Source organism: Aaosphaeria arxii (assembly GCF_010015735.1).
Source record: "Aaosphaeria arxii CBS 175.79 unplaced genomic scaffold BU24scaffold_5, whole genome shotgun sequence".
In the NCBI taxonomy this organism is placed as follows: Eukaryota; Fungi; Ascomycota; class Dothideomycetes; order Pleosporales; genus Aaosphaeria; species Aaosphaeria arxii.
Window position 1 is genome coordinate 2897430 of NW_022983478.1, and position 23071 is coordinate 2920500.

At 46.1% G+C, this 23071-nt stretch overlaps 11 protein-coding genes across 11 annotated transcripts; 6 read left to right on the forward strand and 5 right to left on the reverse strand.

Moving 5' to 3' along the window:
• Positions 1–210: 210 nt before the first annotated feature.
• Positions 211–1607, reverse strand: BU24DRAFT_424063 (uncharacterized protein). The gene is made up of 4 exons (XM_033528410.1): positions 1522–1607; positions 1201–1472; positions 895–1149; positions 211–843 (listed from the first exon to the last, which is right to left on the reverse strand). The coding sequence occupies exons 1-4, from the start codon at positions 1598–1600 to the stop codon at positions 262–264; spliced, it is 1188 nt and encodes a 395-aa protein (XP_033383522.1). The 5' UTR covers positions 1601–1607; the 3' UTR covers positions 211–261.
• A 1669-nt stretch (positions 1608–3276) lies between these two features.
• Positions 3277–5273, forward strand: BU24DRAFT_348313 (uncharacterized protein; the record flags this gene model as incomplete). Its single annotated transcript, XM_033523558.1, has 4 exons — positions 3277–3613; positions 3658–4364; positions 4435–4910; positions 4961–5273. Coding segments are annotated over 4 exons (1833 nt in total), but the record flags the coding sequence as incomplete, so codon positions are not given.
• Positions 5274–5308: 35 nt separating this feature from the next.
• On the reverse strand, positions 5309–6238 carry BU24DRAFT_393513 (nicotinamide riboside kinase; the record flags this gene model as incomplete). The annotated part of the gene is made up of 3 exons (XM_033525199.1): positions 5909–6238; positions 5536–5852; positions 5309–5486 (listed from the first exon to the last, which is right to left on the reverse strand). Exons 1-3 carry the CDS (start codon positions 6122–6124, stop codon positions 5309–5311), a joined length of 711 nt encoding a protein of 236 aa, XP_033383524.1. The 5' UTR covers positions 6125–6238.
• Positions 6239–6485: 247 nt separating this feature from the next.
• Positions 6486–8714, forward strand: BU24DRAFT_372120 (general substrate transporter). The gene is made up of 5 exons (XM_033524494.1): positions 6486–6691; positions 6747–7032; positions 7079–7689; positions 7760–7856; positions 7934–8714. Exons 1-5 carry the CDS (start codon positions 6593–6595, stop codon positions 8539–8541), a joined length of 1701 nt encoding a protein of 566 aa, XP_033383525.1. The 5' UTR covers positions 6486–6592; the 3' UTR covers positions 8542–8714.
• A 549-nt stretch (positions 8715–9263) lies between these two features.
• On the forward strand, positions 9264–9691 carry BU24DRAFT_482776 (histone H3; the record flags this gene model as incomplete). The annotated part of the gene is made up of 2 exons (XM_033533258.1): positions 9264–9405; positions 9465–9691. The coding sequence occupies 2 exons, from the start codon at positions 9264–9266 to the stop codon at positions 9689–9691; spliced, it is 369 nt and encodes a 122-aa protein (XP_033383526.1).
• On the reverse strand, positions 9679–11752 carry BU24DRAFT_393519 (MFS general substrate transporter; the record flags this gene model as incomplete). Its single annotated transcript, XM_033525200.1, has 3 exons — positions 9679–10531; positions 10583–10816; positions 10890–11752. The coding sequence occupies 3 exons, from the start codon at positions 11750–11752 to the stop codon at positions 9961–9963; spliced, it is 1668 nt and encodes a 555-aa protein (XP_033383527.1). The 3' UTR covers positions 9679–9960.
• A 272-nt stretch (positions 11753–12024) lies between these two features.
• On the reverse strand, positions 12025–12739 carry BU24DRAFT_482779 (uncharacterized protein; the record flags this gene model as incomplete). Its single annotated transcript, XM_033533259.1, has 2 exons — positions 12025–12311; positions 12370–12739. Coding segments are annotated over 2 exons (597 nt in total), but the record flags the coding sequence as incomplete, so codon positions are not given.
• A 1030-nt stretch (positions 12740–13769) lies between these two features.
• BU24DRAFT_410859 (uncharacterized protein) lies at positions 13770–14883 on the forward strand (the record flags this gene model as incomplete). Its single annotated transcript, XM_033526014.1, has 5 exons — positions 13770–13848; positions 13902–13937; positions 14128–14294; positions 14360–14480; positions 14690–14883. 5 exons carry the CDS (start codon positions 13770–13772, stop codon positions 14881–14883), a joined length of 597 nt encoding a protein of 198 aa, XP_033383529.1.
• Positions 14884–15354: 471 nt separating this feature from the next.
• On the forward strand, positions 15355–17011 carry BU24DRAFT_393520 (cytochrome P450; the record flags this gene model as incomplete). Its single annotated transcript, XM_033525201.1, has 3 exons — positions 15355–15932; positions 15984–16412; positions 16640–17011. The coding sequence occupies exons 1-3, from the start codon at positions 15378–15380 to the stop codon at positions 17009–17011; spliced, it is 1356 nt and encodes a 451-aa protein (XP_033383530.1). The 5' UTR covers positions 15355–15377.
• Positions 17012–18241: 1230 nt separating this feature from the next.
• BU24DRAFT_442257 (MFS general substrate transporter) lies at positions 18242–20177 on the forward strand (the record flags this gene model as incomplete). Its single annotated transcript, XM_033530513.1, has 1 exon — positions 18242–20177. The coding sequence occupies exon 1, from the start codon at positions 18255–18257 to the stop codon at positions 20175–20177; it is 1923 nt and encodes a 640-aa protein (XP_033383531.1). The 5' UTR covers positions 18242–18254.
• Positions 20178–20426: 249 nt separating this feature from the next.
• On the reverse strand, positions 20427–22998 carry BU24DRAFT_482790 (FAD/NAD(P)-binding domain-containing protein; the record flags this gene model as incomplete). The annotated part of the gene is made up of 3 exons (XM_033533260.1): positions 20427–21192; positions 21247–21968; positions 22036–22998. The coding sequence occupies 3 exons, from the start codon at positions 22996–22998 to the stop codon at positions 20427–20429; spliced, it is 2451 nt and encodes an 816-aa protein (XP_033383532.1).
• Positions 22999–23071: the final 73 nt, after the last annotated feature.

Sequence of the window (23071 nt, forward strand, 5' to 3'; positions counted from 1 at the left end):
TCGCAGATTCTTGCTGTTCTGACTGTTGCTTTGTAACCAAGAACAAAAGTCAATTACGCTGTTCCATGATAATTGCGAAATACTAGGGACAATCGGACGAAATGCAGCATTGAGTACCTTATCACAACATGGTGCTCTGGAAAGGTCCATGAAACCCCACGCTGCTGTTTGATTACGATTTGGCAACAACAGACCTTACATTTGTGGAATATCTCTATTTTAAAGGGTTATTTGACTTTAAAAATACATGAGAGGCAAAAGCTAGACAAATGCCGGGAGAGAATCTCCTAAGCTAAGAACATCTGTCATCTTTTCCGTGTATCCTAAATCTTGGTCGGAATCCAGTTCATTCATGGCCCAGAACCGTTCGATGAAATTGTGTACGCGCACTATATTGCAAGGACCATAATGGTGTTTTGTGGATGAGAGCAGTCTGAGTATTGTCGCCTTTTGACTGTCTGTGCTTGCTTCGCAGCTGATAATGAATAAAGGTAGCGTTCGCCCGCAAACATGTAGTCCATCTAAGATCGAGAACGCATCATTGACATATTGCTGTACCCTTGCATTCGATGGTGACACTTTTCTACCAGCACGTTCAAGGTATATCAATCCTGCCAGTCGGTATAATTCAGCCGTGCTTCGAAGTTCCGTCGCCTCTGCAGAGCGTGTGACATCATCTATGTCTTCAACTCTTATCTCTTGCCGTGCGTATTTTAGCTGACGTTCTAATTTATCGAGGCTCTCCAGAGGAATATCAGAGCCAATCTCTGCTCTCATTACTTCACTAATGGTGGTTGATATCGCCATCAAGACACCCATTGAGCAGCCGCCGATTGGTAAGATCTGTTCTTAAATTTAGCTGCGGGATCTATGATGTGGAAGAGTTTTCTTAACCTGGTTTGCATCGAATGAATTCATCACCGCTCCTTTTAAGTGATCTTGTTTCACGCACCATATCGATGACATTGGGGGGCGATCAAAATGTCGGAGACTGAATTTTGACAGGACCACGTAATAACAGACCCATTCCAGAATTAGCGCAGAATCGCCATGGTATTTTTGATCGAGAGTGAATGATGTTATAGAAGCTGTCTTTGAGAAGCAGATGTTGGTCGCCCATTTTGGAGCATCATCGGGACTAAGAAGAGTCTAACGTAAAGTATTAGCAAATGTTGTACGAGTATGCCGCGATTAACTTACTTCGAACATGGTGAGAAAATTGCTTGCGACAATGCGTTGTAGGATGTCATTAGTTGTCGAATACACCAAGGAATCCCGAATTGCTGTCGTCGCTCGCTTGCTGTAAGCAACCGCTCTTTGACGATCAAAGAGATAGATAGCTGCGAGTGCAAGAATGGCGTATCGTATCGCCGAAGCGGACACAGAATCATCCGAGAAAGACATGCGAAAAGCGAGGCTCTGTACTTGCGGGTTACTCATTCCAATGAGCTTGTGGGATACAGATTCTTGGTCTATAATCGGTTCAATTCCTGTCTAGAGGGAAGATCAAATCAAACTTACAATAAGAGAGAAGGTCTGCATCGGTGCCACTCAATGAGAATGGTATCCAATGAGGATTTCTATTGATGGATAGGCGCATCGGCCTTCCCAATGGCGGTCTCCCTGCATGAATTAAGTCTGATTGCTTGGAAGTGATCGGGAACACTAACCACCATTGGCTAAAAGAGAAAATCGCTCCACGTCGGCAGAATAGATGTTGACGAATTCAGATTCGAGTAGCCGTGCCTTCACTTGTTGGTCAAGAGACGCAGGCGTAATTTTGTGGATGCGCATCCTTCGAGTGTCGTTTTTTCGTGGCCAGGATAGCCTCGTTTCATAACCATCGCACCTTCGGCCAGATCTAGCACAAGTTTGACAGAAAGGTCTTTCCCGATCACAAGAAACTTTCCGTGATTTACATGTCCAACATCCTCTCACAGCCATGGGGGAAGTAGTCGTACGCTTTTAGAAATCAGGGTCAGGTATTTAGATGAGATTAGATAGTACACAAGCACGCGATTTTGCGGTAATTTTACTCTTAGGACGTGATGCTCGTATTCAAAAGTGATATTCGGGAGGGTATCCTGGACAAATGGATGAGGAAATAGTACTAATGACGAGAAAGAAGTGATGAAATGACATTTGCTCGCTCTCAAGCAGACGCCTGCAGCGCAAGACTTGTTATCATTTCCCCGCAAAATCGGACCTCCGTCCTTGGTCCGCAAAGCGAACACCCAACTAACCCGAACCTGATTAATAATGCTCCGAATCCACCAGAACAGATCCATCGAAACCAAGGATTTACGACTGAAAGTGTCGAATAGCTTGAATTATTCATCTTTCCGAAGGAGTAGAGCAACCAGCCCGGAGACTGCATAAATTACCTTGACGTATCAATGTCCTTTGCTTGGACACCCAACCAGGCGTGCCTAGGTTGATTGCCACGAAAGGATCGAGCGCATATTATCACGTGACATATCATTTACACCGGCATTTCAACGTTGAAGCATTGCATGCTGCCGGTTCCCTTGATAGTATAATCAATTGTCTAGCTTTTTACTTACAATCTAATGTAATGCAAAAAAGGCAAGGGGAGAAGAAAAACGAAAGATCAGCATAATAATTAAGGATAAACGATCAAAATGACTTACTCTGTAGACTCGCAATAGACATACACAACCCATCGACATGTTCTTATAGCACAAATGTACAAGCTACGAGTAAAAGAAATCTCACTAGTAACTTTTATAAATAAGTTAGTCGATTTAATTGTACCTATTTGTAGTATTGCTGATTTTGGTTGGAGGGAGCCCAGAATCTTGTCGTGACGTAAGTTCGGGAAAAACTCGGCTTCACTTGACTGGCGCCCAGTCGATCGAGAGCTTCTACCGTCCGCTCTGCTACTCCATGGATATCTATCCCATTTACAGATGGAGCAGAGGAAGTCTAAAGAGTCACTTTCTGTACGTCTTGATACTCCAGCATTCTGCTCCTTGCCATGATTGCGTTTGCTGACTTGTAGCAGTGTGATCGATGTCGTGTAAAGAAACTAAAGGTTCGTCTCAGCCCACGCTCTGCACGCATTATTGTCTCGTCTAAGCAAGTCATGGCAGTGTTCCAAAAATTTACCATCATGTAGCAATTGCTCTCATAGTGGATTGGATTGTCACTATAGTGGCAAGATCGTCAGATCTCCACTCACACGCGCGTAAGGGTGCCTGATCATATTGTGTCTGCTTCTTTCGACTAAACATTCCTAGATATCTTACAAGTGTTGAAAAAAGATTGCAACGGGTGGAAAATTTGGTGTCCCAGCTTGTACCTGGGGCAGACATCGATGAGCTTTTAAACTCGCCCGAAGTTGCGAAGGCCGTAACGCCATCTGCAAACAATGTTGGGACACAGGCCCATGAAGTTTCGAGGACAATATTGCCTACCAGTCCGCAAAGAGAAGGCAGATCTGAATCACATGATCCCGTTCTTCCAGAGGCGGTTCCATATAGCGCTGACGGATTCAACTGGCAAGAAGAGGACGTGACCGTTGACGGCCTAACAGACGGCATGGCAGCTTTGTCTGTTGAGCCTACCGGTGTCGGGTATCTTGGCAAGTTTAGTCGCTGTTTAAATGAATTGCGCATGTTGCTTATTGTGCTCCAGGTTCTACTTCCGGAGTTGTTTTCCTACGCTGCCTGCTGGATTGGGCAGGCTTTCTCAACCAAACTCGGATACCGGCGCAAGAGTCAATGAAACAAGCAACAGGGAATATCAAAAGCATAATTGCATCGTCTCAGCTCTCTCATGCTGCGCTAACTACCCAAGTTGCTTCTACCTTGATGGATACGTATTTCCAAGACTACCATGTGTGCTATCCGTTCGTGCATGAAGGCACATTTCGAGCACAGTATAGTGAAATCATCCCCCGCCCACCTCAGAGATCGTGGGACATGCTTTACCACACCATCCTTGCTCTTGGGGCATGGAGCCTGAACAATGACCAAGTAGGTTTGGAAGATTACCTGTATCGAAGAGCACTTACACTAGGCCAACACGAGTCGGTATTTGAGGCAGCAAATCTGGCCACTGTTCAAGCGCTTGTGCTCCTGAGCAATCTAAGCCAAAAGAGAAATAGCCCGAACACGGGGTGGAATCTACTTGGTCTTGCAGTTCGTACAGCACTCAGCCTCGCATTGCATAGAGAGCTCCCACAATGGAACATCAGCTTAATGGATCGCGAAATAAGACGCCGCGTTTGGTGGGGTCTATACATATTCGACAGTGGCGCGTCGACTACCTTCGGCAGAGCGATTATGCTGCCAGACCAAGATTCAATGAACGTACATCCGGTCCTGAACGTTGATGATGAAGTAAGTTTTATCCTCAAGGCCATCTACTCGATGCGAAAGATATCTCAAGCGGCGGGCCTAATATTTTCAGTCTCTTACACCGAAGACAATTGAGTTACCAGAAGAATCACTTGGTCCAACTTTTTATTCGTCATTGAAAACCCAGAGCGACTTACACATGCACACCAACCATGTATCCAACAGACTACTTGCAGATCCTGGTCTATCCGCAGAAGCAGCTTTGTCTATCAATTCCGGCATGGACGCATGGACACTTACCATGCCAATGTACTTTCGCTTCGATCATGAGTTCTCATGTCCTTATCGTTGGTATCTCTTCGCCCGGTCACGGATTTGGTGGAGGTTCTGGAATCTTAAGATCATCATATTTCGCCATATTCTATTGCGACGAGCGATTGCCGGGCGGGGTCAGACGTTGGATGCCGCTACGCAATCTATGGAGGAAGAGTGCAAGAAGATATGCATTGCGGCTGCACATTCAACGATAATTTCGATCCATCAGTACTCAATCCAAGGCTCCACTAGATTGGAAAGCTGGTACGCAACGTGAGTCAAAATCTTCACCGGCCCAGCGAACGCATGTTGATCGTGAACAGTTTCTTTCTATTTCATGCTGCTCTAGTCATCACGCTTAGTATCATCAGCTTCCCCAATGCGGATGATCTATCAACTTGGTATGACGATGTTCGACTGGCCAGATCCACATTTCGTGAGAATCTCATCGAGGACTCCCTATCAGCACGGTGTGTTACTATCCTTGATCGGCTAGTTTCTGACGACCCCATTGACTCCAATTTCTTCAACAATGTCCCTCTTGATCGGGATGCCATGTCTACCTTCCCTTGGTCTATGGAAGCGAATGAACTCTTTGACTCGTTTGACTGGGATTTGACAACGAATCATGTCTGAGATGAGTTACCCTGGATGCTCGACAGGAAAAGTCACTAGTTTTCGATGATTACGTCCGGTTTGATAAGACGTGACCGTATCATGTCGCCGTTGGGTAGGTCATTGGCCTCTGCTCTTGCAACAGCTTGAGCAAATGAGTTTTCGATACCAGCTGCAAGGTGACGCTTAGCAAGCCGGTCTCGCGCCACCTCTGCAGGTATATCGACAAACCATCTGGGAGAATCAGCTGCTTGTCGAGCCATATATATCGTATAAGACTCACTTCTCATTGCTCAAAGAGGCAATATCGCGCCACGGCATTTCATCAAGCAATGTATAATTGCCTTCGATTATGACTAATCGATTACGGGAGGAGATCAGAATTTCATCCTGAACTGGATCTTTTAGCGCGTGATCAAAACTGGGTGCCTTGATAACAAGATCCGGCTCATCCTGGTTGGTGACAGGAGTGGAATGAAGAGTCTTGATGAGATGCACGAACGCATCTGCGTCGAATGTGAACGGCGCGCCTCTTCGCTGGAAAGCTAGTTCCACGTCTTCAAATGTTGATAGCACCTTTTTAGTATAATGGAATCCATCCTAATCACCTATGTCAGTGCAATCCAAACATGTATATTACTACGCTTCAGACAAACCATAGGCACGACGGCAACATCCCGAATGCCGCATTTTGCAAGCTCGGCCAGGAGAGCATGCGACACTGTCGATTTTCCCGATCCCGGCACACCTGCCAATGCCACCAAAATCCTCTGACGGGGATTTAAAGCTTGGTCGGAGAGAAGCTTGTCGATCCGTCTAACTAGATCAAGTATCGACTCGGACAGGGAATTGGTAGTAAGATCTCTCGCCATGGTCGGATGTGTTCGCAAAGCACGCCGAGTCCAAAAGAAAGCTTGCGACGGAATGGGAGGGATTCAGAAAGGCAGAAAGGGGATACCAAAGGTAAATACGGAAAAGCAAAAATATGCTCGGAGAACATCCACGCGTCAAACAGTACAATAAAACTGCTCGATTGGCATTCGGACGACAGGCGCCCGGAAATAAGTGCATTTGTGCAAGTAGACTAGAAGAGGAACAGGGTAGAGGTAATTTTGGTCAGTGGGGAAAACGAGAATTGACCCACTTTGCCTCCCCAGACCTCGTTCTTGCATTTTTCTCTCCGCCGGGTGACTGTGATCCGAGAGTCTTCCATGGTTTCTTTCTTTGGGCATACGAGGTACACTCTCTACACGAGTATATAAACCCAGGGTTCTCCGCATTTTTCATGCACTCCATCATTTGTCCCAGTTAGTCGGTGCTAGTCCTTCTAAACCTTCAAAATGTCGATTGAAATGACAAGTGCTGGCGTTGCGCCGGGCCAAAAGCAAGGAGTGTACAAGGAATTGCGCAAGAACCCATATCTTATTGGTCTATCAGCTGTTCGTGGTACCAACTTGGATTACAGTATCGCGTAATTACTAACCTCAATTTTAGTTCGCATCTCTCGGTGGATTTCTCTTTGGCTATGACCAAGGAGTTATTAGTGGCGTCTTGACTATGGAGTCCTTCGCGGCTGCATTTCCCAAGATTGCAACAGACAGTAGCTACAAGGGCTGGTTCGTCTCGACTCTGTTGCTTTTGGCTTGGTTCGGATCACTCGTCAATGGCCCGATCGCAGATAGATTCGGTCGTAAGGGATCAATGGAAATTGCCGTTGTTATTTTTCTTCTCGGTTCGGCTCTTCAAGCTGGCGCAAACAGTCTTGACATGGCTCTTGCTGGTATGTCTTGATACATACTACTCATGAACATTTCTAACAATGCTAGGACGCGCCATTGCTGGTTTCGCTATTGGCATGCTTACCATGATTGTACCCATGTACATGAGCGAAGTCTCCACAGCTGCTATCCGAGGAACGTTGGTTGTGCTTCAACAACTATCCATCACCCTTGGTATATTGGTCAGCTACTGGCTAGAATACGGTACTCAATACATCGGCGGCACGAGGTGTGCGCCCGATATCCCATACACTGGCGGAACTCCCCAGAACCCAACTTTCGATCCTCGAAAGGATGTCGGGCCAAATGGCTGCACTGGCCAAAGTGATGCCTCGTGGCGTGTGCCGTTCGCCATGCAGATTGTACCCGCCCTTGTCCTAGGTATTGGCATGCTATTCTTCCCCGAATCTCCCCGTTTCTACTGCATGCGCGACAATGAAGCAGCGGGTATCAAGGCACTTGCCAGGGTTAGACGCACCAGCCCTGACGATGAACTCGTCCAGCAAGAGTATCTCTCAATCAAAGCCGAGGTCATCTTTGAGGAATCTTTCAATCGTGAGAAGTTCCCGGGCAAGAGCGGCATCTCTCTCTATCTTGCTGGCTACACGACACTATTCTCTACTGTCCCATCTTTCAAGCGGACCATGATTGGATGCAGCGTCATGTTCTTCCAGCAATTCATTGGATGTAATACATTCCTATTTCTCTTCTCGAACACCACTGATTTAGCGACTAGGCAATGCGATAATTTACTACGCGCCGACAATCTTTGCACAGCTCGGTCTGTCTGGAAAGACTTCTGGGCTACTTGCAACAGGTGTTTACGGTAGGTTATTTTCAGAAAGGGACAAGCTTGTTCCTAAACCAACATATCCATTAGACCTAATGACTAATTGGTACCAGGAATCGTCAACACTGTTTCAACTCTGCCTGCCCTGTTCTTGATCGATAAGCTAGGCCGTAAGCCTCTTCTCCTTGGTGGCGCTGCGGGAACCTTCATTTCCCTTGTCATTGTCGGCGGAGTCATTGGCTATTATGGCGAGACACTCAAAGATCACCCTGCCGCCGGATGGACTGGTATCGCATTTGTCTACATTTACGATGTCAACTTCTCCTACTCCTGGGCACCCATTGGTTGGGTGCTGCCCTCCGAGATCTATAACATTGGCAACCGTTCCAAGGCCATGTCGCTCACTACATCCAGCACATGGATGTGCAACTTCATCATCGGCCTCGTTACTCCCGACATGTTGGAGACCATTGGATACGGCACGTATCTCTTCTTCGCCGGATTTGCCTTGGTCGCATTCTTCTTTACTTGGTTCTTAATTCCCGAGACAAAGGGCAAGTCTCTCGAGGAGATGGACGCTGTGTTCGGTGATACCACTGCGCACGAGGAGAAGACCAGACTCTACACCATTGCAGCAAATTTGGGGCTCGATGAAGCAGAAGCTGCTGCACGCGATGTGAAGGATGAGAAGGTTCTTAAGACTGAGGCAGCCGAAGTATGAATTCAGTCAAAGCAAGAAACTTCGATCTCGAAGTCATAACTCATCTCATTGCCGGTCCGGGATTACTTAATTCTGACCTCGTACAATGAGCTGGAACAAAATGATTCCATTCGAAAGATTCCATTTATCCAATAGGAACAATATATGGAACCAAGATTCTCCTATAATATGTGAAACCTTTCATCTTTAGTAGCGTAGCAATAGTTCCCATTTTAACTAGGTGTAAATTATCTGGGGAGTTCCTTAGGCGCGGGTTGCAGTCTGGATTTAGCTTGCGCACGTGTCGTAGACTACATTCTTGTCTGCTCCGATGGTAGTGTCGACAAGAGTTCTCATCCGCTCATCGATAGAGTCTATGTCCGCTCCATGCAGATCCGCCTCGTTATTTGAGATTCAAGACATGGCGCAAGAATAGTGCTGTGTATATTGATACATTAGTACTACTGTTATTATCATGAATAGGCGAGATAGGAGAAGCGACAGGAAACCGGGTAGGAGTAGGAAAGGTTGGTGAGGGCTGTAACGATGCACGCTTCTTGCTCTACCTCACTTTTACCTTCACTACCTTGCCAAGACCGCGCAAACAAAATCACCCAACGCGTACTTCTTAAATTTCTAACCTTCAAACGCCTTTCGTAGTGTGTGCTACCTACCTTGCAACAGTCCACCGTCAAACTACCTACGATAAAAGCTGAACTGCCTGTCACTCCAAGTTATTTGCGATGCCTCGCGTCGAGCAAGACAATCCAGCCCGGCCTAGAGGGAAGGGGGCCACGAAGAATCAAGCAAGCGATGCCGCTCCAAAAACCCAGAAGGCGGCCCATGTCAGCCGAAAGAGACGCTTCAGGGCAGACAGTAAAGACAGTGAGTCAAGACATCCTTAACAATAGTCTGCAACTAAAGACCTGTACCTGTTGCTCCAGGAACAATCAAACGGTGCCCCGAAGCTGCCGGGCTACTCATTCGGAAGCGTCAGTTCTCGTACTTTGTCCGCGAAGTCATCGAGAAAAGGTGGAAAGATCTGCACGTCCAGCGCTCGGCTCTCGAAGCTCTTCATGAGGCTGCTGAGGCTTTCATTGTTGGCTATTTTGAAGGTATAAAAGTACAACTTGATTGGTACTGTATATGGGAAACTAACTGGCGAGTATAAATTGCAATGCAAAGGCTCAGCAAGAACACAGAATTACAGTCTAGGACAAGGACTCGTAGTCGGTCAAGGCTTTTTATCATAAGCTTGGAGTACTGGGGTGCAATAAAAGAACGGCCAAATGAGGTCAATTGGGACCCGGCCCTGGGAAAGTCTAAACCCAATAGCAACCTAAGAGATTTGACCTAACAGTAAGCTTGATCTCCTAGATTCCGAAATGTGTTCGGTAACCTTCCTACATGGTTCTCCAAAAGTGGGCTTCTTCCGTAGCTTTAGTCCTTCTTCAACCCTACCTTTCCAGTTCTTCGTAGGCCTACAATAGCTATGACAATACAACACATCATTGAAGCAAACATTGTCCAGAAACTAGCCCGGTACCCATTTAATATGTCGCCTGGAACCTCCGAAGTCTCACTGCCGGCATTACCGCTGGTTTTGCGGCTCGACCCCATGACTCGTAGAGACACTACCTGGCATACTCCTACAGACAGGCTTGTTCCAAATTGCGAGACTGTACTAAATACAGCGCCTGCAAGACCTGTGGTCTGCTCGGGGAAGTTATCACTCATAATGATGAGGCCTACTGTGTAGAGTACATTCGGGCTGAGGGCAGCAAGCATCTGCGCCCAGAGCTCGACGTAGTAGTACTTCCACTCAGGATTGACCAATGCCATCATGAGAGGCGCCAGAGCAGCCAGTAGTGTTGACCCTATTACGAGCCAGCCTGCAGGTAGCCTATCGACGAAGATGCCGACGCTCAGATTGATACAAACGCCAATCAAGAGATTAGGGAGGAGATAAAGGGAGGTGATGAGCATCGATTGATGCTGTACTTCTTGAAAACTACACCTAGGTGAGCGACCTGCTGCAGGTTTTGGGAGGCGCAATACTTACTACAAGCTGCAGAATATTTCCATGGTATTCATTGCGCCATAAGCCAGGGCGACGAGCATACAGATGCTCGCGAATGGCAAATTCTTCCATAAAGAATTTGGAACGAGTGCGCTTCGCCCTTTACGTTCCCGATGTCGCATCCAGAGAGGGAATGCGACAAGGAGCACGATACTGACAGCAAGCAGGGAAGCAGTCGTCGCTGATCGAATAACGTACAAATCGGCACTTACCATTCTTTACTTTCCGTTAGACCTTTACTACAAGTTGGGGCATAACGCAAGAGGATCGATAGCCGTGACTCACTTACGCCAATACATAGGATAACAACGCCAATCCGCCGCTGGCGATAGTGCCCCCGACCCAGTCAATCTCTTTGACAAGCTTTTTTACCAAAGTTCCCGGTGCTGGAGATTCAGTGCCGCCCGTAGCCCTAGGCAGGGTAAACCAAGATGCGACGGCAACGCCCAGAATACTAGCACCTGATAGATAGAAGCCAGTTCTCCATCCAATTCTCTCAACCATGATGCCACTGACCACCATTCCGAACGAGAACCCCAGTGGCTGGCTCAGGCCTAAGCAACCGAAGCCGATATTGCGTGCTCTGCCAGCTGGCACTGCAGTTGCAATGATCGAGACAGAGGCGGGAATATGCAGGGCCAAAGCTATGCCTTGGAAGGCGCGAAACACAACGAGCTGAACTCCAGTTTTGGCGAAGCCACATGCGATCACAAAGATACCAATAAGAAAGATGCCGCATACCTCGATATGACGCGCACCAATGATATCGGTCATCGAACCAGCAATCAGAAGACCAGCTCCAGAAGTAAGACTGTAGACTGAAGACGGCCAGAGGTATAGTGAGCGTGGGAGGGACGTAGATGATGCAATAACCGGAAGACCAACTGTCAGCATTCCTGATGTAAAACTTCCGAAGAAGTTGATGACCGATGGTTGGAGGATCGTCATAACCAGTTGAAAGTTGGATAAGGCTCGCCTTTCCGGGCCACTATTGACCAAAACATGTTCTTGGGGGATTTCAGAGGTGTCTATCTCGCGACGTCCGGAAGAGTTGTAAGGAAGCCTAGGGGTGTCTTTCGAGCCTTGTGACGGGAGTGCGACAATTGGTAGGGGACGGAGGTCTATTGTTTCAATTGTAGTGATAGAAGCCATTTTATATTGAAGTATGTTAAATCTTTGAGAATTAAATCTAGGTCAAAAAATTCACCTTCCGATACGATACCTTCAGATATGTTAGAAAGCTATTATTGTTGATCTTAGATGCGGAACAGTGAGGTATAGATATACAAGTAGGTAAGCACGAGGTGAGTCATAGAGGTCGATCTTGGCATTTGACGTACAACGCAGGGACCTTCCTAGTTAAGATAAGGCGTAAGGCCGATCGGTTCAGCTCCAAGGTCTGTTTGCAGAAGTTGGGACGAATATTTTGAGTGACTGATGATTTGCCTACGTAGGTCCCAAGTCGTGAAGTACCAAATCTCGGTCTACAAATGAACCCTGTCTTTGTTGCCACCCTTTCTGACTAACCGAGGCCAAAGTGATACTTGTCGACTTATGCTCCATTGTTCTATCTGAGCCCAATTAAGACACTGCCGCTGCGAGTTTGACTTTGCGTGTGGTCTATTTTCTTCCCGTTCCTTCCAGTAAAATGTATATAGACTGAGATCCGCGTTACACATGATTGAAATACGCAGCGTTTCGATGCAATGGTCTGCTCAAATGCAAGTATGTAGGGGGTTTGTATTGCAAAGGTTGACAGTAAGATGTACCCAAGTGAGAGTAAAACCATTCCAGGTTCGCTTCAGTTAAGTTACCAAAGTATGTATCGCGATACAAATATAATCGCACTTGGCGCAAGCAGTGAAGCTCATGATAGACCCCCAAAGCAGCCAAGTAGCCATCTTCGTCAGCAAGTTGTACTGAGTCGTGCAGTGATTCGCCACTTGCACGAAGTTCATCCTCCGAGAGGCTGAAGAATGTTGCTGAAATCTTTGAATAAGAATACATAAAGTTTCTGAATGTAATATAGTGATGCTTATGCGGTATAAGATTCTCCCAAGCCTTTGTGTTTTCGTGTGTGGGCGGTCCAGAATATTTCGTGTAGTTGTCATGGTCAACAGAATGCTCACTACTGACAATGCTCTCGACGGTAAATAGCTCTGGGTCAAGTCAGCATACGTCGAGAAGTCATGATAATATATGAACCTACGCCACGGTCTTGTAGACGATGATTGTACTACAACAACGCTGGATAGTTCGCTGCAAAGTAGAACGATTATCACAACATGGAGGATGCCAAAATACAATTGAAATGTCACTCGTCTCATGAGCTGAGGGCGCTCTCGATCGTGCGGTAAGGTGCGATGACACTCTGTCACATCATCGACGAGGTAGTACTGTGATCGCATACTGAGATACCAAGTGGCATGTGTTCCATGAAAAATGTCCACACATGATTTTGAAATGAACCCTTCGTGAGTATCTTCTTTTGTATGTGCGTTCAGACGAATTCCCATGTTGCATATTATCAACGCTATAATACTGAGGATTTGAAAAGCAGGGTTCGGACAATCAGCTAGTCCATCGCCCGAGATCCTTCTCAACCTGGCATGCCATCATGGTTCAAGCACCGATCATACCCTTTCCAGAGGCCAATATGACATCAACGGATGCCTCCTGGGTGCTTTACGAATAGGCTAATGTTCTACATTGCGGCACAGACAAAGTCAAGTCTACTTGAAGTAGTACAGTAATATTCGAAGTCCGGCAAAATACTGGGGTCTGTAGAAGCCAATTCGAGGAAGCAATAATAAACTGCCATGGATCGTTACTGTTGCTGTCATCTGATTTAAAGCTACTTAGTCCCTAACCCTGGGATAATATCATGTTCCGGGACCAGCGGGACAATTTTGCCTTCTTTCACGTCCAACTCCGTATCTTGTGCCTTGTTGGTCCGATTACGCTGTACAAAGAGAAGTTGCTGCTTCAAGCTATCCAGTGAACTGCATGAAACAACGAACCCGATTGATATGATAAAGCAAGTATAAGTATGATAGGGCAACTGCAATTAAAGCATACCAAAGTCTTCGAAATAAACTCTTGTACTACCAGCATTGTCTGTACCTTGCGCTTTATCTTTATCAATTCTCTACATACCATTGATCTTACAATGTATATGCAAATCTTCATGTATACTATTCTCATTGCTCACGCTGCTTCTGTGTTGGGAGTTCCAATACTTGGAGATCGTAAGTTCGGTACGTAACTATGTACTCGTAGCCTCTACTGATGATTTACTCAGAAGATATAGCAGATACCGATAATTGCCCTCAAGCTGGTAAGCATCTCCAAAGATATACTGCAAAGTTGATATTAGTTTCCTCATTTTTTTCAATTTAGTACCTATTCCTACAGGAACTATTGAAGCCAAACGTTGCGTGTTCTAAGAATCTTAGGTTACTAATGCCTTTCTGAGGAGAAGGAAGATAGCACCTGCAGTGCTGCGATTGTTACAATGTGGACGATAGCATTCTTCCTGCGATATCTGTTCGCTTGCGGCATCAATTTCAGCATATGGTGGACGAACGCTATGAACATCATGACGCTTTGTGGTGATTTCAATACCATTCTTATGGCCTTGGCCATATCCGACTTCGTATGCGACACAATTATACTAATACTTCCTGTCCCCGTAGTAAGTCGAGATATTGATCGATGCCATCGTGCCCCCGAGCGATGATGCCTGACAATCTGGTCTAGGTCTGGGAACTTCAGATGCCGACATCTCAGAAAATTGCTGTTACTGGTGTCTTTGCCCTTGGGGGTTTTGCCGTTGTGGCATCATGTATACGCATGATTTGGGTTGTCTGGCAAGCGAAACGTATGTACGAGCACCTTTACCATCATTGTCGAAAACTGACCCATTCAGAGAACTTTAACCCTGATCTGGATGTTGACTGTAATATACCTGCGTCTAAAACACTCACAGTGCCTACAGATAATGTTAGCAGTACTTATCACGACCTTTTTATTCTAGAATTATCTTGAAGCGACCGTAGCGTTATTAGCAAGTTGCATGCCCATTTTTAGGGGTACATAAAGACATCATCGCTGGATTCAATGTTGCAAAAGGTCCGCAATCGTATCAACTTCGATTCTATTACATCAATCGTATCGTTCGCTCGTCGTACCGAGAGCAAAAAGAGCAACAACTCAAGCCTTCAAAGCCTGGATCGGAGAAAGTACAGCGCAGAATTACATACGACGCCTGCGGATTGAAGTAAACGGGATAGATTGGATACACAGAACCTATGTCAGGTCGGTGGATCCGTGTCTACATAGTGATTCTTGCGTCGTCCCTTACGGGCATGTATGAAAGCATTACGTATTCCGATAGTCCAGTCTAAAAGTGTATTACTATTTTATGTTCCTCATTGGGCTGAGTTTATTTTAATATTTGAATTTGCACATATTCCAGTAAAGATCGTCGACTAAATGACGTAGTTGTGATTTCTGCTGCTCGATAACACGCAAGACTGCACTATAGAACACCAAGGACTGCATATGTGTGTCAGCGGAACGGAGTTCCAGTGCATATGCATGATGCATAAAACCTATATTGGCAATAGCGGAGTTCATTTGCGCTAAGTTAATTTTTCCTGTAGCATCGTGGCACAGCGGTTGCCTTCTTTACCGGCAATAATCCACCATCCATTTTCCTAGAATCACGCATTCCCTATACAGAATTGATCCTAGAACGGCTTGTTGCGACATCAAAATGAATTTTTATCTCCAATTCGTAACTGTGCCCTTTCTTTCTTTCATACTTTTGAAGGTTTTGCACTGCATGCATTACAATCATCGCAAGAACTCGAGTGGATGTAGAGATCCGCCGAGCTATCCCCACAAAGACCCGATATGGGGGATTGACTTATTCATCCTCACAATCCAAGCTTTCAGTTCGGGTGAGTATCTAGACAGGAGCACGGCGCGTTTCATACAATTCAAGAGTAAAACATGGAAAAGTCATTCTTTTGGAACGACTGTGTATCATACTATTGATCCAGAGGTAGCAAAGAACTACCAGTCAATCTACTTCAAAAGCTTTGGCATCGAGCCTATTCGATATCATTTGGCTGAGAATCTCTGGGGAAATGGAATTGTGGTCACCGACGGCGAAAAATGGTCTGCGGTACGCAGCTTCATTCGGTCCAGTTTTGACATCGTACATACGGCAAACATAGAGAGGCTAGCCTTTCACGTAGAGAAATTTATGGAATTGCTACCTCGCGATGGCACTACATTTGATCTAATGCCTTTATTCAAGCGCTTAGTGAGTAGAACCAACAGTCCTTGCATGGGTCACTGATCAATGTTGAAATAGGTCCTCGATACCTCGAGTGAATTCATCTTTGGTCGATCATTGATGGCGTTGGAACACCCAGACGTTGCATTCATGGAATCATTCGAATATGCGCAACGCGGAACCGGGATTCGCATGATGCTTGGTCGTTTGAAGTTTCTTCACCGTGACGCGCAATGGTTACAATCGTGTAAGCAAGTTACCGACTTCTGTGAAGCACGCGTGGAGGAAGCCATAGAAAGAGTCAAGGATGGGTCAGAGCGGCGAACAGAGAAAAACCGTTTACGACTCGTCGATGAAGCAGTCAAGGCTACAACAGATCGATATACTTTACGATCACTTATACTCAGTGTATTCAGTCCTGCTCATGATGGGGCTGCAATCGCGCTTAGCAACGTCTTCTTCCACCTTGCAAGACATCCAAAGGTTTGGCATAAGCTACGCGAAGAGGTAATGCGTAATAGCCACCAACCCATTACGTATGAGCTGTTGAATTCCTGTAAATATCTAAAGCATGTATTTCAAGAGAGTAAGCTTGCGAAGAACTGAACAATAGTTGTTGTAACTTACCCTGTCCAGGTCACCGTCTTACTCCTATTATTACTGGTAATCAAAGAGTTTGCCTTAAGGTCAGTTACCAAAATATTCAAAAATCCTTGACTAAATCACGGTACCAGGATGTCATTCTGCCTTGTGGTGGAGGTTCCACTGGCAGTGAACGTTTGTTCGTCAAGAAGGGCGATATTATCGAGTCGGATTACCGTGCGATGATGCGAGATCCCGATTTGTGGGGTACGAATGCGGAAGAGTTCTTTCCTGAGCGATGGGAAGTGATTCGGCCGACGTGGGAATATCTGCCCTTCGGTGGAGGGCCCCGACATTGTCCTGGGATTAGACTTGTTTTCGTAGAGGCTGCCTATACTACCGTAAGAATCTTGCAGGAGTTCAAATTGTTAGAGAACCGGGATAATGAAGTGGAATGGAAAGAGAAAATGCGTATGTCATTCCAAAGTAAGAACGGAACTCTGGTCGGACTTGTTCCTGTATAACCCACAAGAGAGTAATAAGTTTCTGGTTCCTCTCCACCATCCATCCTCCCTGCACGGATAATTTCTGCCCTATCTCTTTTCCGTCATTTCTGTTCGGGATTTAGTCTGCTTCCATTACAACAACAAGCTCTCCCCCGGCGCACATATTAAAGATATTAAAGAAGCAATTCTGGCTGTCTCACCAAGATTAATGTAGTTACTGCACACTACCTTGCTGTCTTATTGTTGCTACGAACGTATAATTGCGCGCGAGAATGCTGCGCTAAGCGCTCACTTTAAAGTGCCCGTTATTCTAGCTGTAATCGTAAAGCTTTGTTATTACACAATTATCAAGAATGGCATGGAGGAATACAGTAGTCTAGTGCTATCTGCACTGCTATCTACTATCGGAGGTGACAAAACTAATACTTTATGCAATTCATTTACCGCGCCTGCTTTTGGCGCATGCCTGTACTTATACTGTTGTAGGATGGGACTAAGAGTAAATATTGTAGGCACATTTGCCACTTTGGTGAATTCAGGCGGATCCTTTCTGAATTCCGAGCCTACAATGATTAGCTGGAGACTGAGGTTTGCACGTAACCTTGAAAATGCCCAATGCCACCAGGCATTTTGGAAATACTACCTCGTACCATACCCGAGAAAGGAGGTATCGGCATTATCGCGCCAAGGACGGGATAATCCCCACTTTACAGGGAAAACCCAGGTCTTGGCTTGGTAGGCCTTGTGAGCTTGAAGCATGCGGCAGTGGGCCTAACGGGAATTTCCCTTTCACAGAAAAACGCAGTCATGACTTGAGTTACATGATAGAATCGTTACTGGATTTCAGCATGTATAGCAACATTCTAAGCAGTCATGGAATTCCATATTGAGTCCATTACTGCTCTGTTCCATTTTGACATATTCTTTAAAGTGCCCCGTAGAACGAGGGCCCGGAGCCTTGTGTATTCCTGTTTCGTATTTCCCGAAGCAGAACAGATGATCATCTGATTAGACAACTGTTCAAGGTCTTGGCTTAGGCAACTAGCCAGGCATAGGAACGATCTGATTAAATAACTGGCGGTATTAATTATTGAAATTTAGAACGCGAGGTATGGGACAACCTTTTTAAGGATTTTCGGTCCTCTATTTAATCTTGTGCTAGTACCATTATCTCCAATTTTTTAGTCCTATGTTCGTTCTTCTTTCTTTTGTCAAAATCTCATTATAGAGCCGCCAACGGCTCGATACAGCTTTGTCAAACATGGCAGCACCTACGGTCAGCGAACAGCCCAAAGGGCCTGAACCCCATACGACTTCTACCCACGACACCGAGTCCCATCAATGGTTCGAGCCGCTGGAGAAGAATGAACCTGTCTCATCCATTGACGACAATCGCAAGGAGATTGGTGTAAGCCGTGTCGAAGCCTTCAATAAGGTACTCTACCAGTCTGGCAAGAAGGGCAAGATGTTACTTTGGCTGCTTGGTGTTTCTATCGGCCTCACAATGTTTGCGTATGCCCTTGACATGGGAATCACTACCGCGATCTTTGGAACATTGGCTGCCTCAACTTTTAAGGTCCACAGTCAACTCGGTACCGTCAACACAGCTGCTCAAATTATCCGTGCCATCAGCAAGCCATTTATAGGAAAGTTGGCAGATATAACCTCTCGACCTACAACCTACGTCATAATCCTCGCCTTCTATGCTGTTGGCTTTGCCGTCGCAGCTAGTGCCAACAACTTCACGACATATACTGTCGGAATTTGCTTTACATCAGTTGGCAAGTCGGGTCTCGATCTTCTGAGCGACATCATTGTTGCAGATTTGACCCCTCTTGAATGGCGAGGGTTCTTCGGTGCTTCCCTGTCCCTGCCCTTCGTGGTGACGGTACCCCTCAACGGCTTTATTGCTGATGGCTTCTACGAAAACTGGCGATGGGGACTGGGAATGTTCGCCATTCTCGTTCCGGTACTCCTCATCCCTGCTATTCTTACACTCTATACGATGCAGCGACGTGGAGAAAAGGCGGGTATGGTCACTATAGCTGATTCCAAGGATGTTCGGACAGGCATTTCGGAGACAACATCCAAAGGCTTAGGATATTGGGCCAAACTTGCTTACCGTGCTTTGATCGATATCGACATTGTTGGCCTTATTCTGCTTGGATTCGCCTTCTCCCTCATCCTCTTGCCTATAACCTTAGCTAAGAGCGCTCGGGGTGGATGGACTAATCCCAGTATGATTGCTATGATTGTCCTCGGTTTCGTCATCCTGGTTTTGTTCATTCTCTTCGAGGCATTCCTCGCCCCTAAACCTCTTATGACGAAGCGGATTCTCCAGAATCGCGCATTTATCGCTGGAGTTATCATCCATACGTTCAATCAAATGGCCTCATCCATCCGTAACACATATTTCTCATCTTACATACTCATTATCAAGGAGTGGACTACCTACCAATGGACAATCTTTCTGGGTATCACTACTATGGGTCTGTGCTTGGTCGGTCCAGTTGTAGGGCTGATTCACCGTTCTACACATCGCTACAAGAGTCTCATGATATTTGGCGCTGCAGCCAAAATTCTCGGATACGGCATTCTGGTCCAACCGAGTGGTAAAATGACGCAGGATACGGCCCGTCTCGTAGCGGCGCAGCTTATCTTCTGTCTTTCATCCTTGAATGTTGTGGGCGCCCGTGTCGGCGTGCAAGCATCCGTTCCCCATTCCGATGTCGCCTCGCTCATCTCTATCATTACCTTATGGTCTACCTTGGGATCTAGCGTCGGCAGCGCTATTGCTACCAGCATCTGGACAGAACAAATGGTCGACCAGATGCATAAAGAGATGCCCGATGTTTCTACCAAGATTATTGCTAAGATCTATGGTAGCATTAAGACGCTCAAAACATATGAGCTTGCGGACCCTATTCGTCAGGGATCTATCCGGGCCTACGCTATTGTTAATGGGCACATTACTGTTGCCTCTATCTGCTTGTCTTGCGTCCCTCTTATTGCTTCATTGTTTATGCCTAACTACTATCTCGGCAAGCAACAGAATGCTGCCAATAACAAAGGTCTTGATGGCGAGGTTGTTGATATTCCAGATGAGCTCAGACAAAGCAGTACTGCTACCGATTCTCAACCTGCAACAATCTGGAAGAAGGTGCTGACTCTGTACCGGAAATAGAACAGCCCTGATTATAGAGATACTGTAACAGTTACTAAGACAAGGAAACTAAAGGGAGGAAGAAGTCAGGGTTTAGCTATAATTAAGTAGGCCTTGTAACAGTTAATTACTTTTATTAATTAATTAGATAATTAAGTATTAGTACTAGATAAGATAGTAAGTCGAGGATGTAAAACCTTGTAGTCTATACAAAGGGAATGCTCTTTAAGCTCAAGAAAGTTAAATGTTTTTTACTCTCTACATAATTCCCTAACCTCTCAGACTCTTCAACCCCCTAGCCTCCCTCCACCACCACAGCCCTACAAAAGCTGCACCAGGCCCAATTAGAAACGTCGATCCAAGGAACACAAATCCTGCGCGAACTGCATCTTGAGAGTTCACCTGCCCCTTAACACGGAGATCGAAGACACTATAAAGGCCGTAAAGAATGGTTGCAATAGCAGCGAAGAAGAAGTCGTACTTTAAAAAAGTGAACATTTGCGCTTCGTTGGAAGAGGGAGACTGCTCGGGTAAGTTGATCGTTGGGAAGAATAAACGTGCGAAGGAAAGGGAGGGGTTTGTTGAAAGGAAAAGGAAGGACAAGGAGAGGATGTGGTAAGCAATTGAGAATAGGAAAGTTCTTTTGTAGGCTTTAAGGAGATGAAGTGCGTAGCGGAATGAATATTCCTCGTAGGTAGAGGCGGAAGAGGAGCTTGAGGGCTTTTGTGCCGTCTGAGAAGCAGCCTTGGACAAAAGGATGACGAGGACTCCAACAAGTATCTCTACGAATGGCCACAGAGCAATTAACTCCTGGAGATACGATTTCATGAAAAGAGGGAAGAACATGAAAAGAGTAGGAGTGACGTAGCCAAGGTAAGTTGCTGGGAAAATGGCTTTGGCGATGGATTCGGGGATATGGCGCCCCACGCAGGTCCTGTACTCCGAGCCGCTCATGGCCCAGACGGCGAAGAGGAAGTAGAGAGGCGCGACGACTCCAATGCCTCCAATGTGCATGGCGAGTCCGAAGAATGTGGGCCTGTGTCATGTTACTTGAGTGATTGACTGCCGAAATGAGAAGAGAGGTACTGACCAGGAGATGAGCGATCCTCGAGAACCGGCCCGATATCCTTCGATATACCAGATTAAAAGTAAAGGAGTGACAAAGGAAAGTAGATACAAAAACTGGAGCGTGTGACCAGGATCTATCCAACCGACAGAATCTGAAAATGAGAGAACAATCATCGTGAGAATGGCATCAAATCCTGGAATCCCTGTATATTGTGTTTTCGGCATCTCCCCGAGAAACGTCGTGGGCAAATCAGAGTCTGGTAGCTTCATGAAAACCTTTGCAACATAAGCCAGGATGGCAAAGACTCCACACGCTGCATACGGTGCTGCTTTTGCAATCTTGTTATCCAGAGGTCGTGCAGGAAGTTCGTCGAAAAATGGCTCTATGTGTTGTCTTGCTGGAAGATCAATCATGTCCAGTCTCGCTGCTGGTATTGACCCTTCGCAAAGCATGTTGATAACCATGATTGGTTCAGACCTTGGCATGATGTATTTCGCGATGATCTTGGATACGAAACTGTCCATGGCTTGGATGCTTTGCAAGTTGTGCGATGTATCCATCAGAGAAGAGGCCCGCCCGTGTCTTTGGTTTTGCATGTCTTTGAAAATTGTTTCAATTATATTTGCGGTCGGTCTGAGTATTTTCTGTTCTCCGTTGAGATTGACTGCTGCGTAGAGCTTGTTTACGAGGACTGCTGCGTCTTCTATGGCACTGTTTCCGCCCTGGCCACCGATGGGGTTGAACTGTAAATTATTGTTAGTCTGCTTTTTGTGTCAAAAGTAGAACATCTATCATTCAGCCCCTCCTTACCTTGTGCGCTGCGTCTCCAATAGTAATGATACGCCCGTAGTGCCATTTGGAAAACACCACCTCCGGTAATGCCTGAAGTGTAGCCGACGTGCGTGAATTGTACAAGTCGCCGAAGGAAAGACAGTGCGACAACCGATCATTAGCGTGTTCCGCCGCAAGAGCGTCTCTCTCAGCCTCAGTGTACCGCGGAATCTTATCGTAAAGCCCCTTAGATATCTTCTCCAATTTTTTAAACAGGAACCAGTAAATGCGACGACCTGGGCCACTACCAAGAAGGTACGAGTGATCTTGGCCCTGTATAGTATGCGAGGCAAAGTCGGGGAAATTGTCTGTTGGCCTAGATATTCCGAAAATGCAGCAGTACTCCGTTTTCACTTCGTTGCGCTCCTGCTGATTGAAATGATCTGGCTGCTCTTGATCGGCTATCCTCCACATTTCTCGCCTTACGGTGCTGTGGATCCCATCAGCACCAACGAGTATATCTCCTGAGTATTTATCTCTATCCAAGGTTGTGACGTGCACACCGTCTGAATCTTGTTGGTCAACTTTGGCGACTCCTTTCGAGGTGTGAATCTTGGTTTTGTCTTTGAGGTTGTCGTAAAGAGCCTGAATCAGCATCTGTCGATCGACGAAGAACGGCTCATATCCGGTGCGCTTTCTTAGATGCACAGCAGCATCTGGGATATCCGCTATCGTTTCTCCCTGCGAATTCTTCGTAGCAAGAATGTTGAAGCATCCTTTCCCTGCAACTAGATCTATCAAAGCTTCATAGCAGCCCAGTTGGTCCAGTATCCGACAACCATTTGGAAATATGCCGATGCTGGCGCCTAGATCTGGGGCAATTCTCGAATATTTTTCCAGTACCAGGTAATCAATGCCGGTTTGTTCGAGCATATTTGCAAGGGCGAGGCCTGCGACGCTGCCTCCAGCAATGAGCACTGTCGCATGCTTCTGCATAGCCATTTTGGAGAAAAGAAAGTGTTGATTGTGAAAAATAAGGTTATGAGATTATGTCTGTAGAGTTAAATTGCAAATG

Excerpts from the sequence above, each read along its gene's own strand:
- BU24DRAFT_424063 (XM_033528410.1), bottom strand. The coding sequence starts at position 1,600 with ATGCGCCTATCCATCAATAGAAATCCTCATTGGATACCATTCTCATTG. Across the intron at positions 1,473-1,521 it reads TGCAGACCTTCTCTCTTATT|ACCAAGAATCTGTATCCCAC; the intron begins GTAAGTTTGATT and ends AACCGATTATAG. Across the intron at positions 844-894 it reads ATTCATTCGATGCAAACCAG|ATCTTACCAATCGGCGGCTG; the intron begins GTTAAGAAAACT and ends ATTTAAGAACAG.
- BU24DRAFT_372120 (XM_033524494.1), top strand. The coding sequence starts at position 6,593 with ATGTCGATTGAAATGACAAGTGCTGGCGTTGCGCCGGGCCAAAAGCAA. Across the intron at positions 6,692-6,746 it reads ATCTTATTGGTCTATCAGCT|TTCGCATCTCTCGGTGGATT; the intron begins GTTCGTGGTACC and ends CCTCAATTTTAG. Across the intron at positions 7,857-7,933 it reads ACTTGCAACAGGTGTTTACG|GAATCGTCAACACTGTTTCA; the intron begins GTAGGTTATTTT and ends AATTGGTACCAG.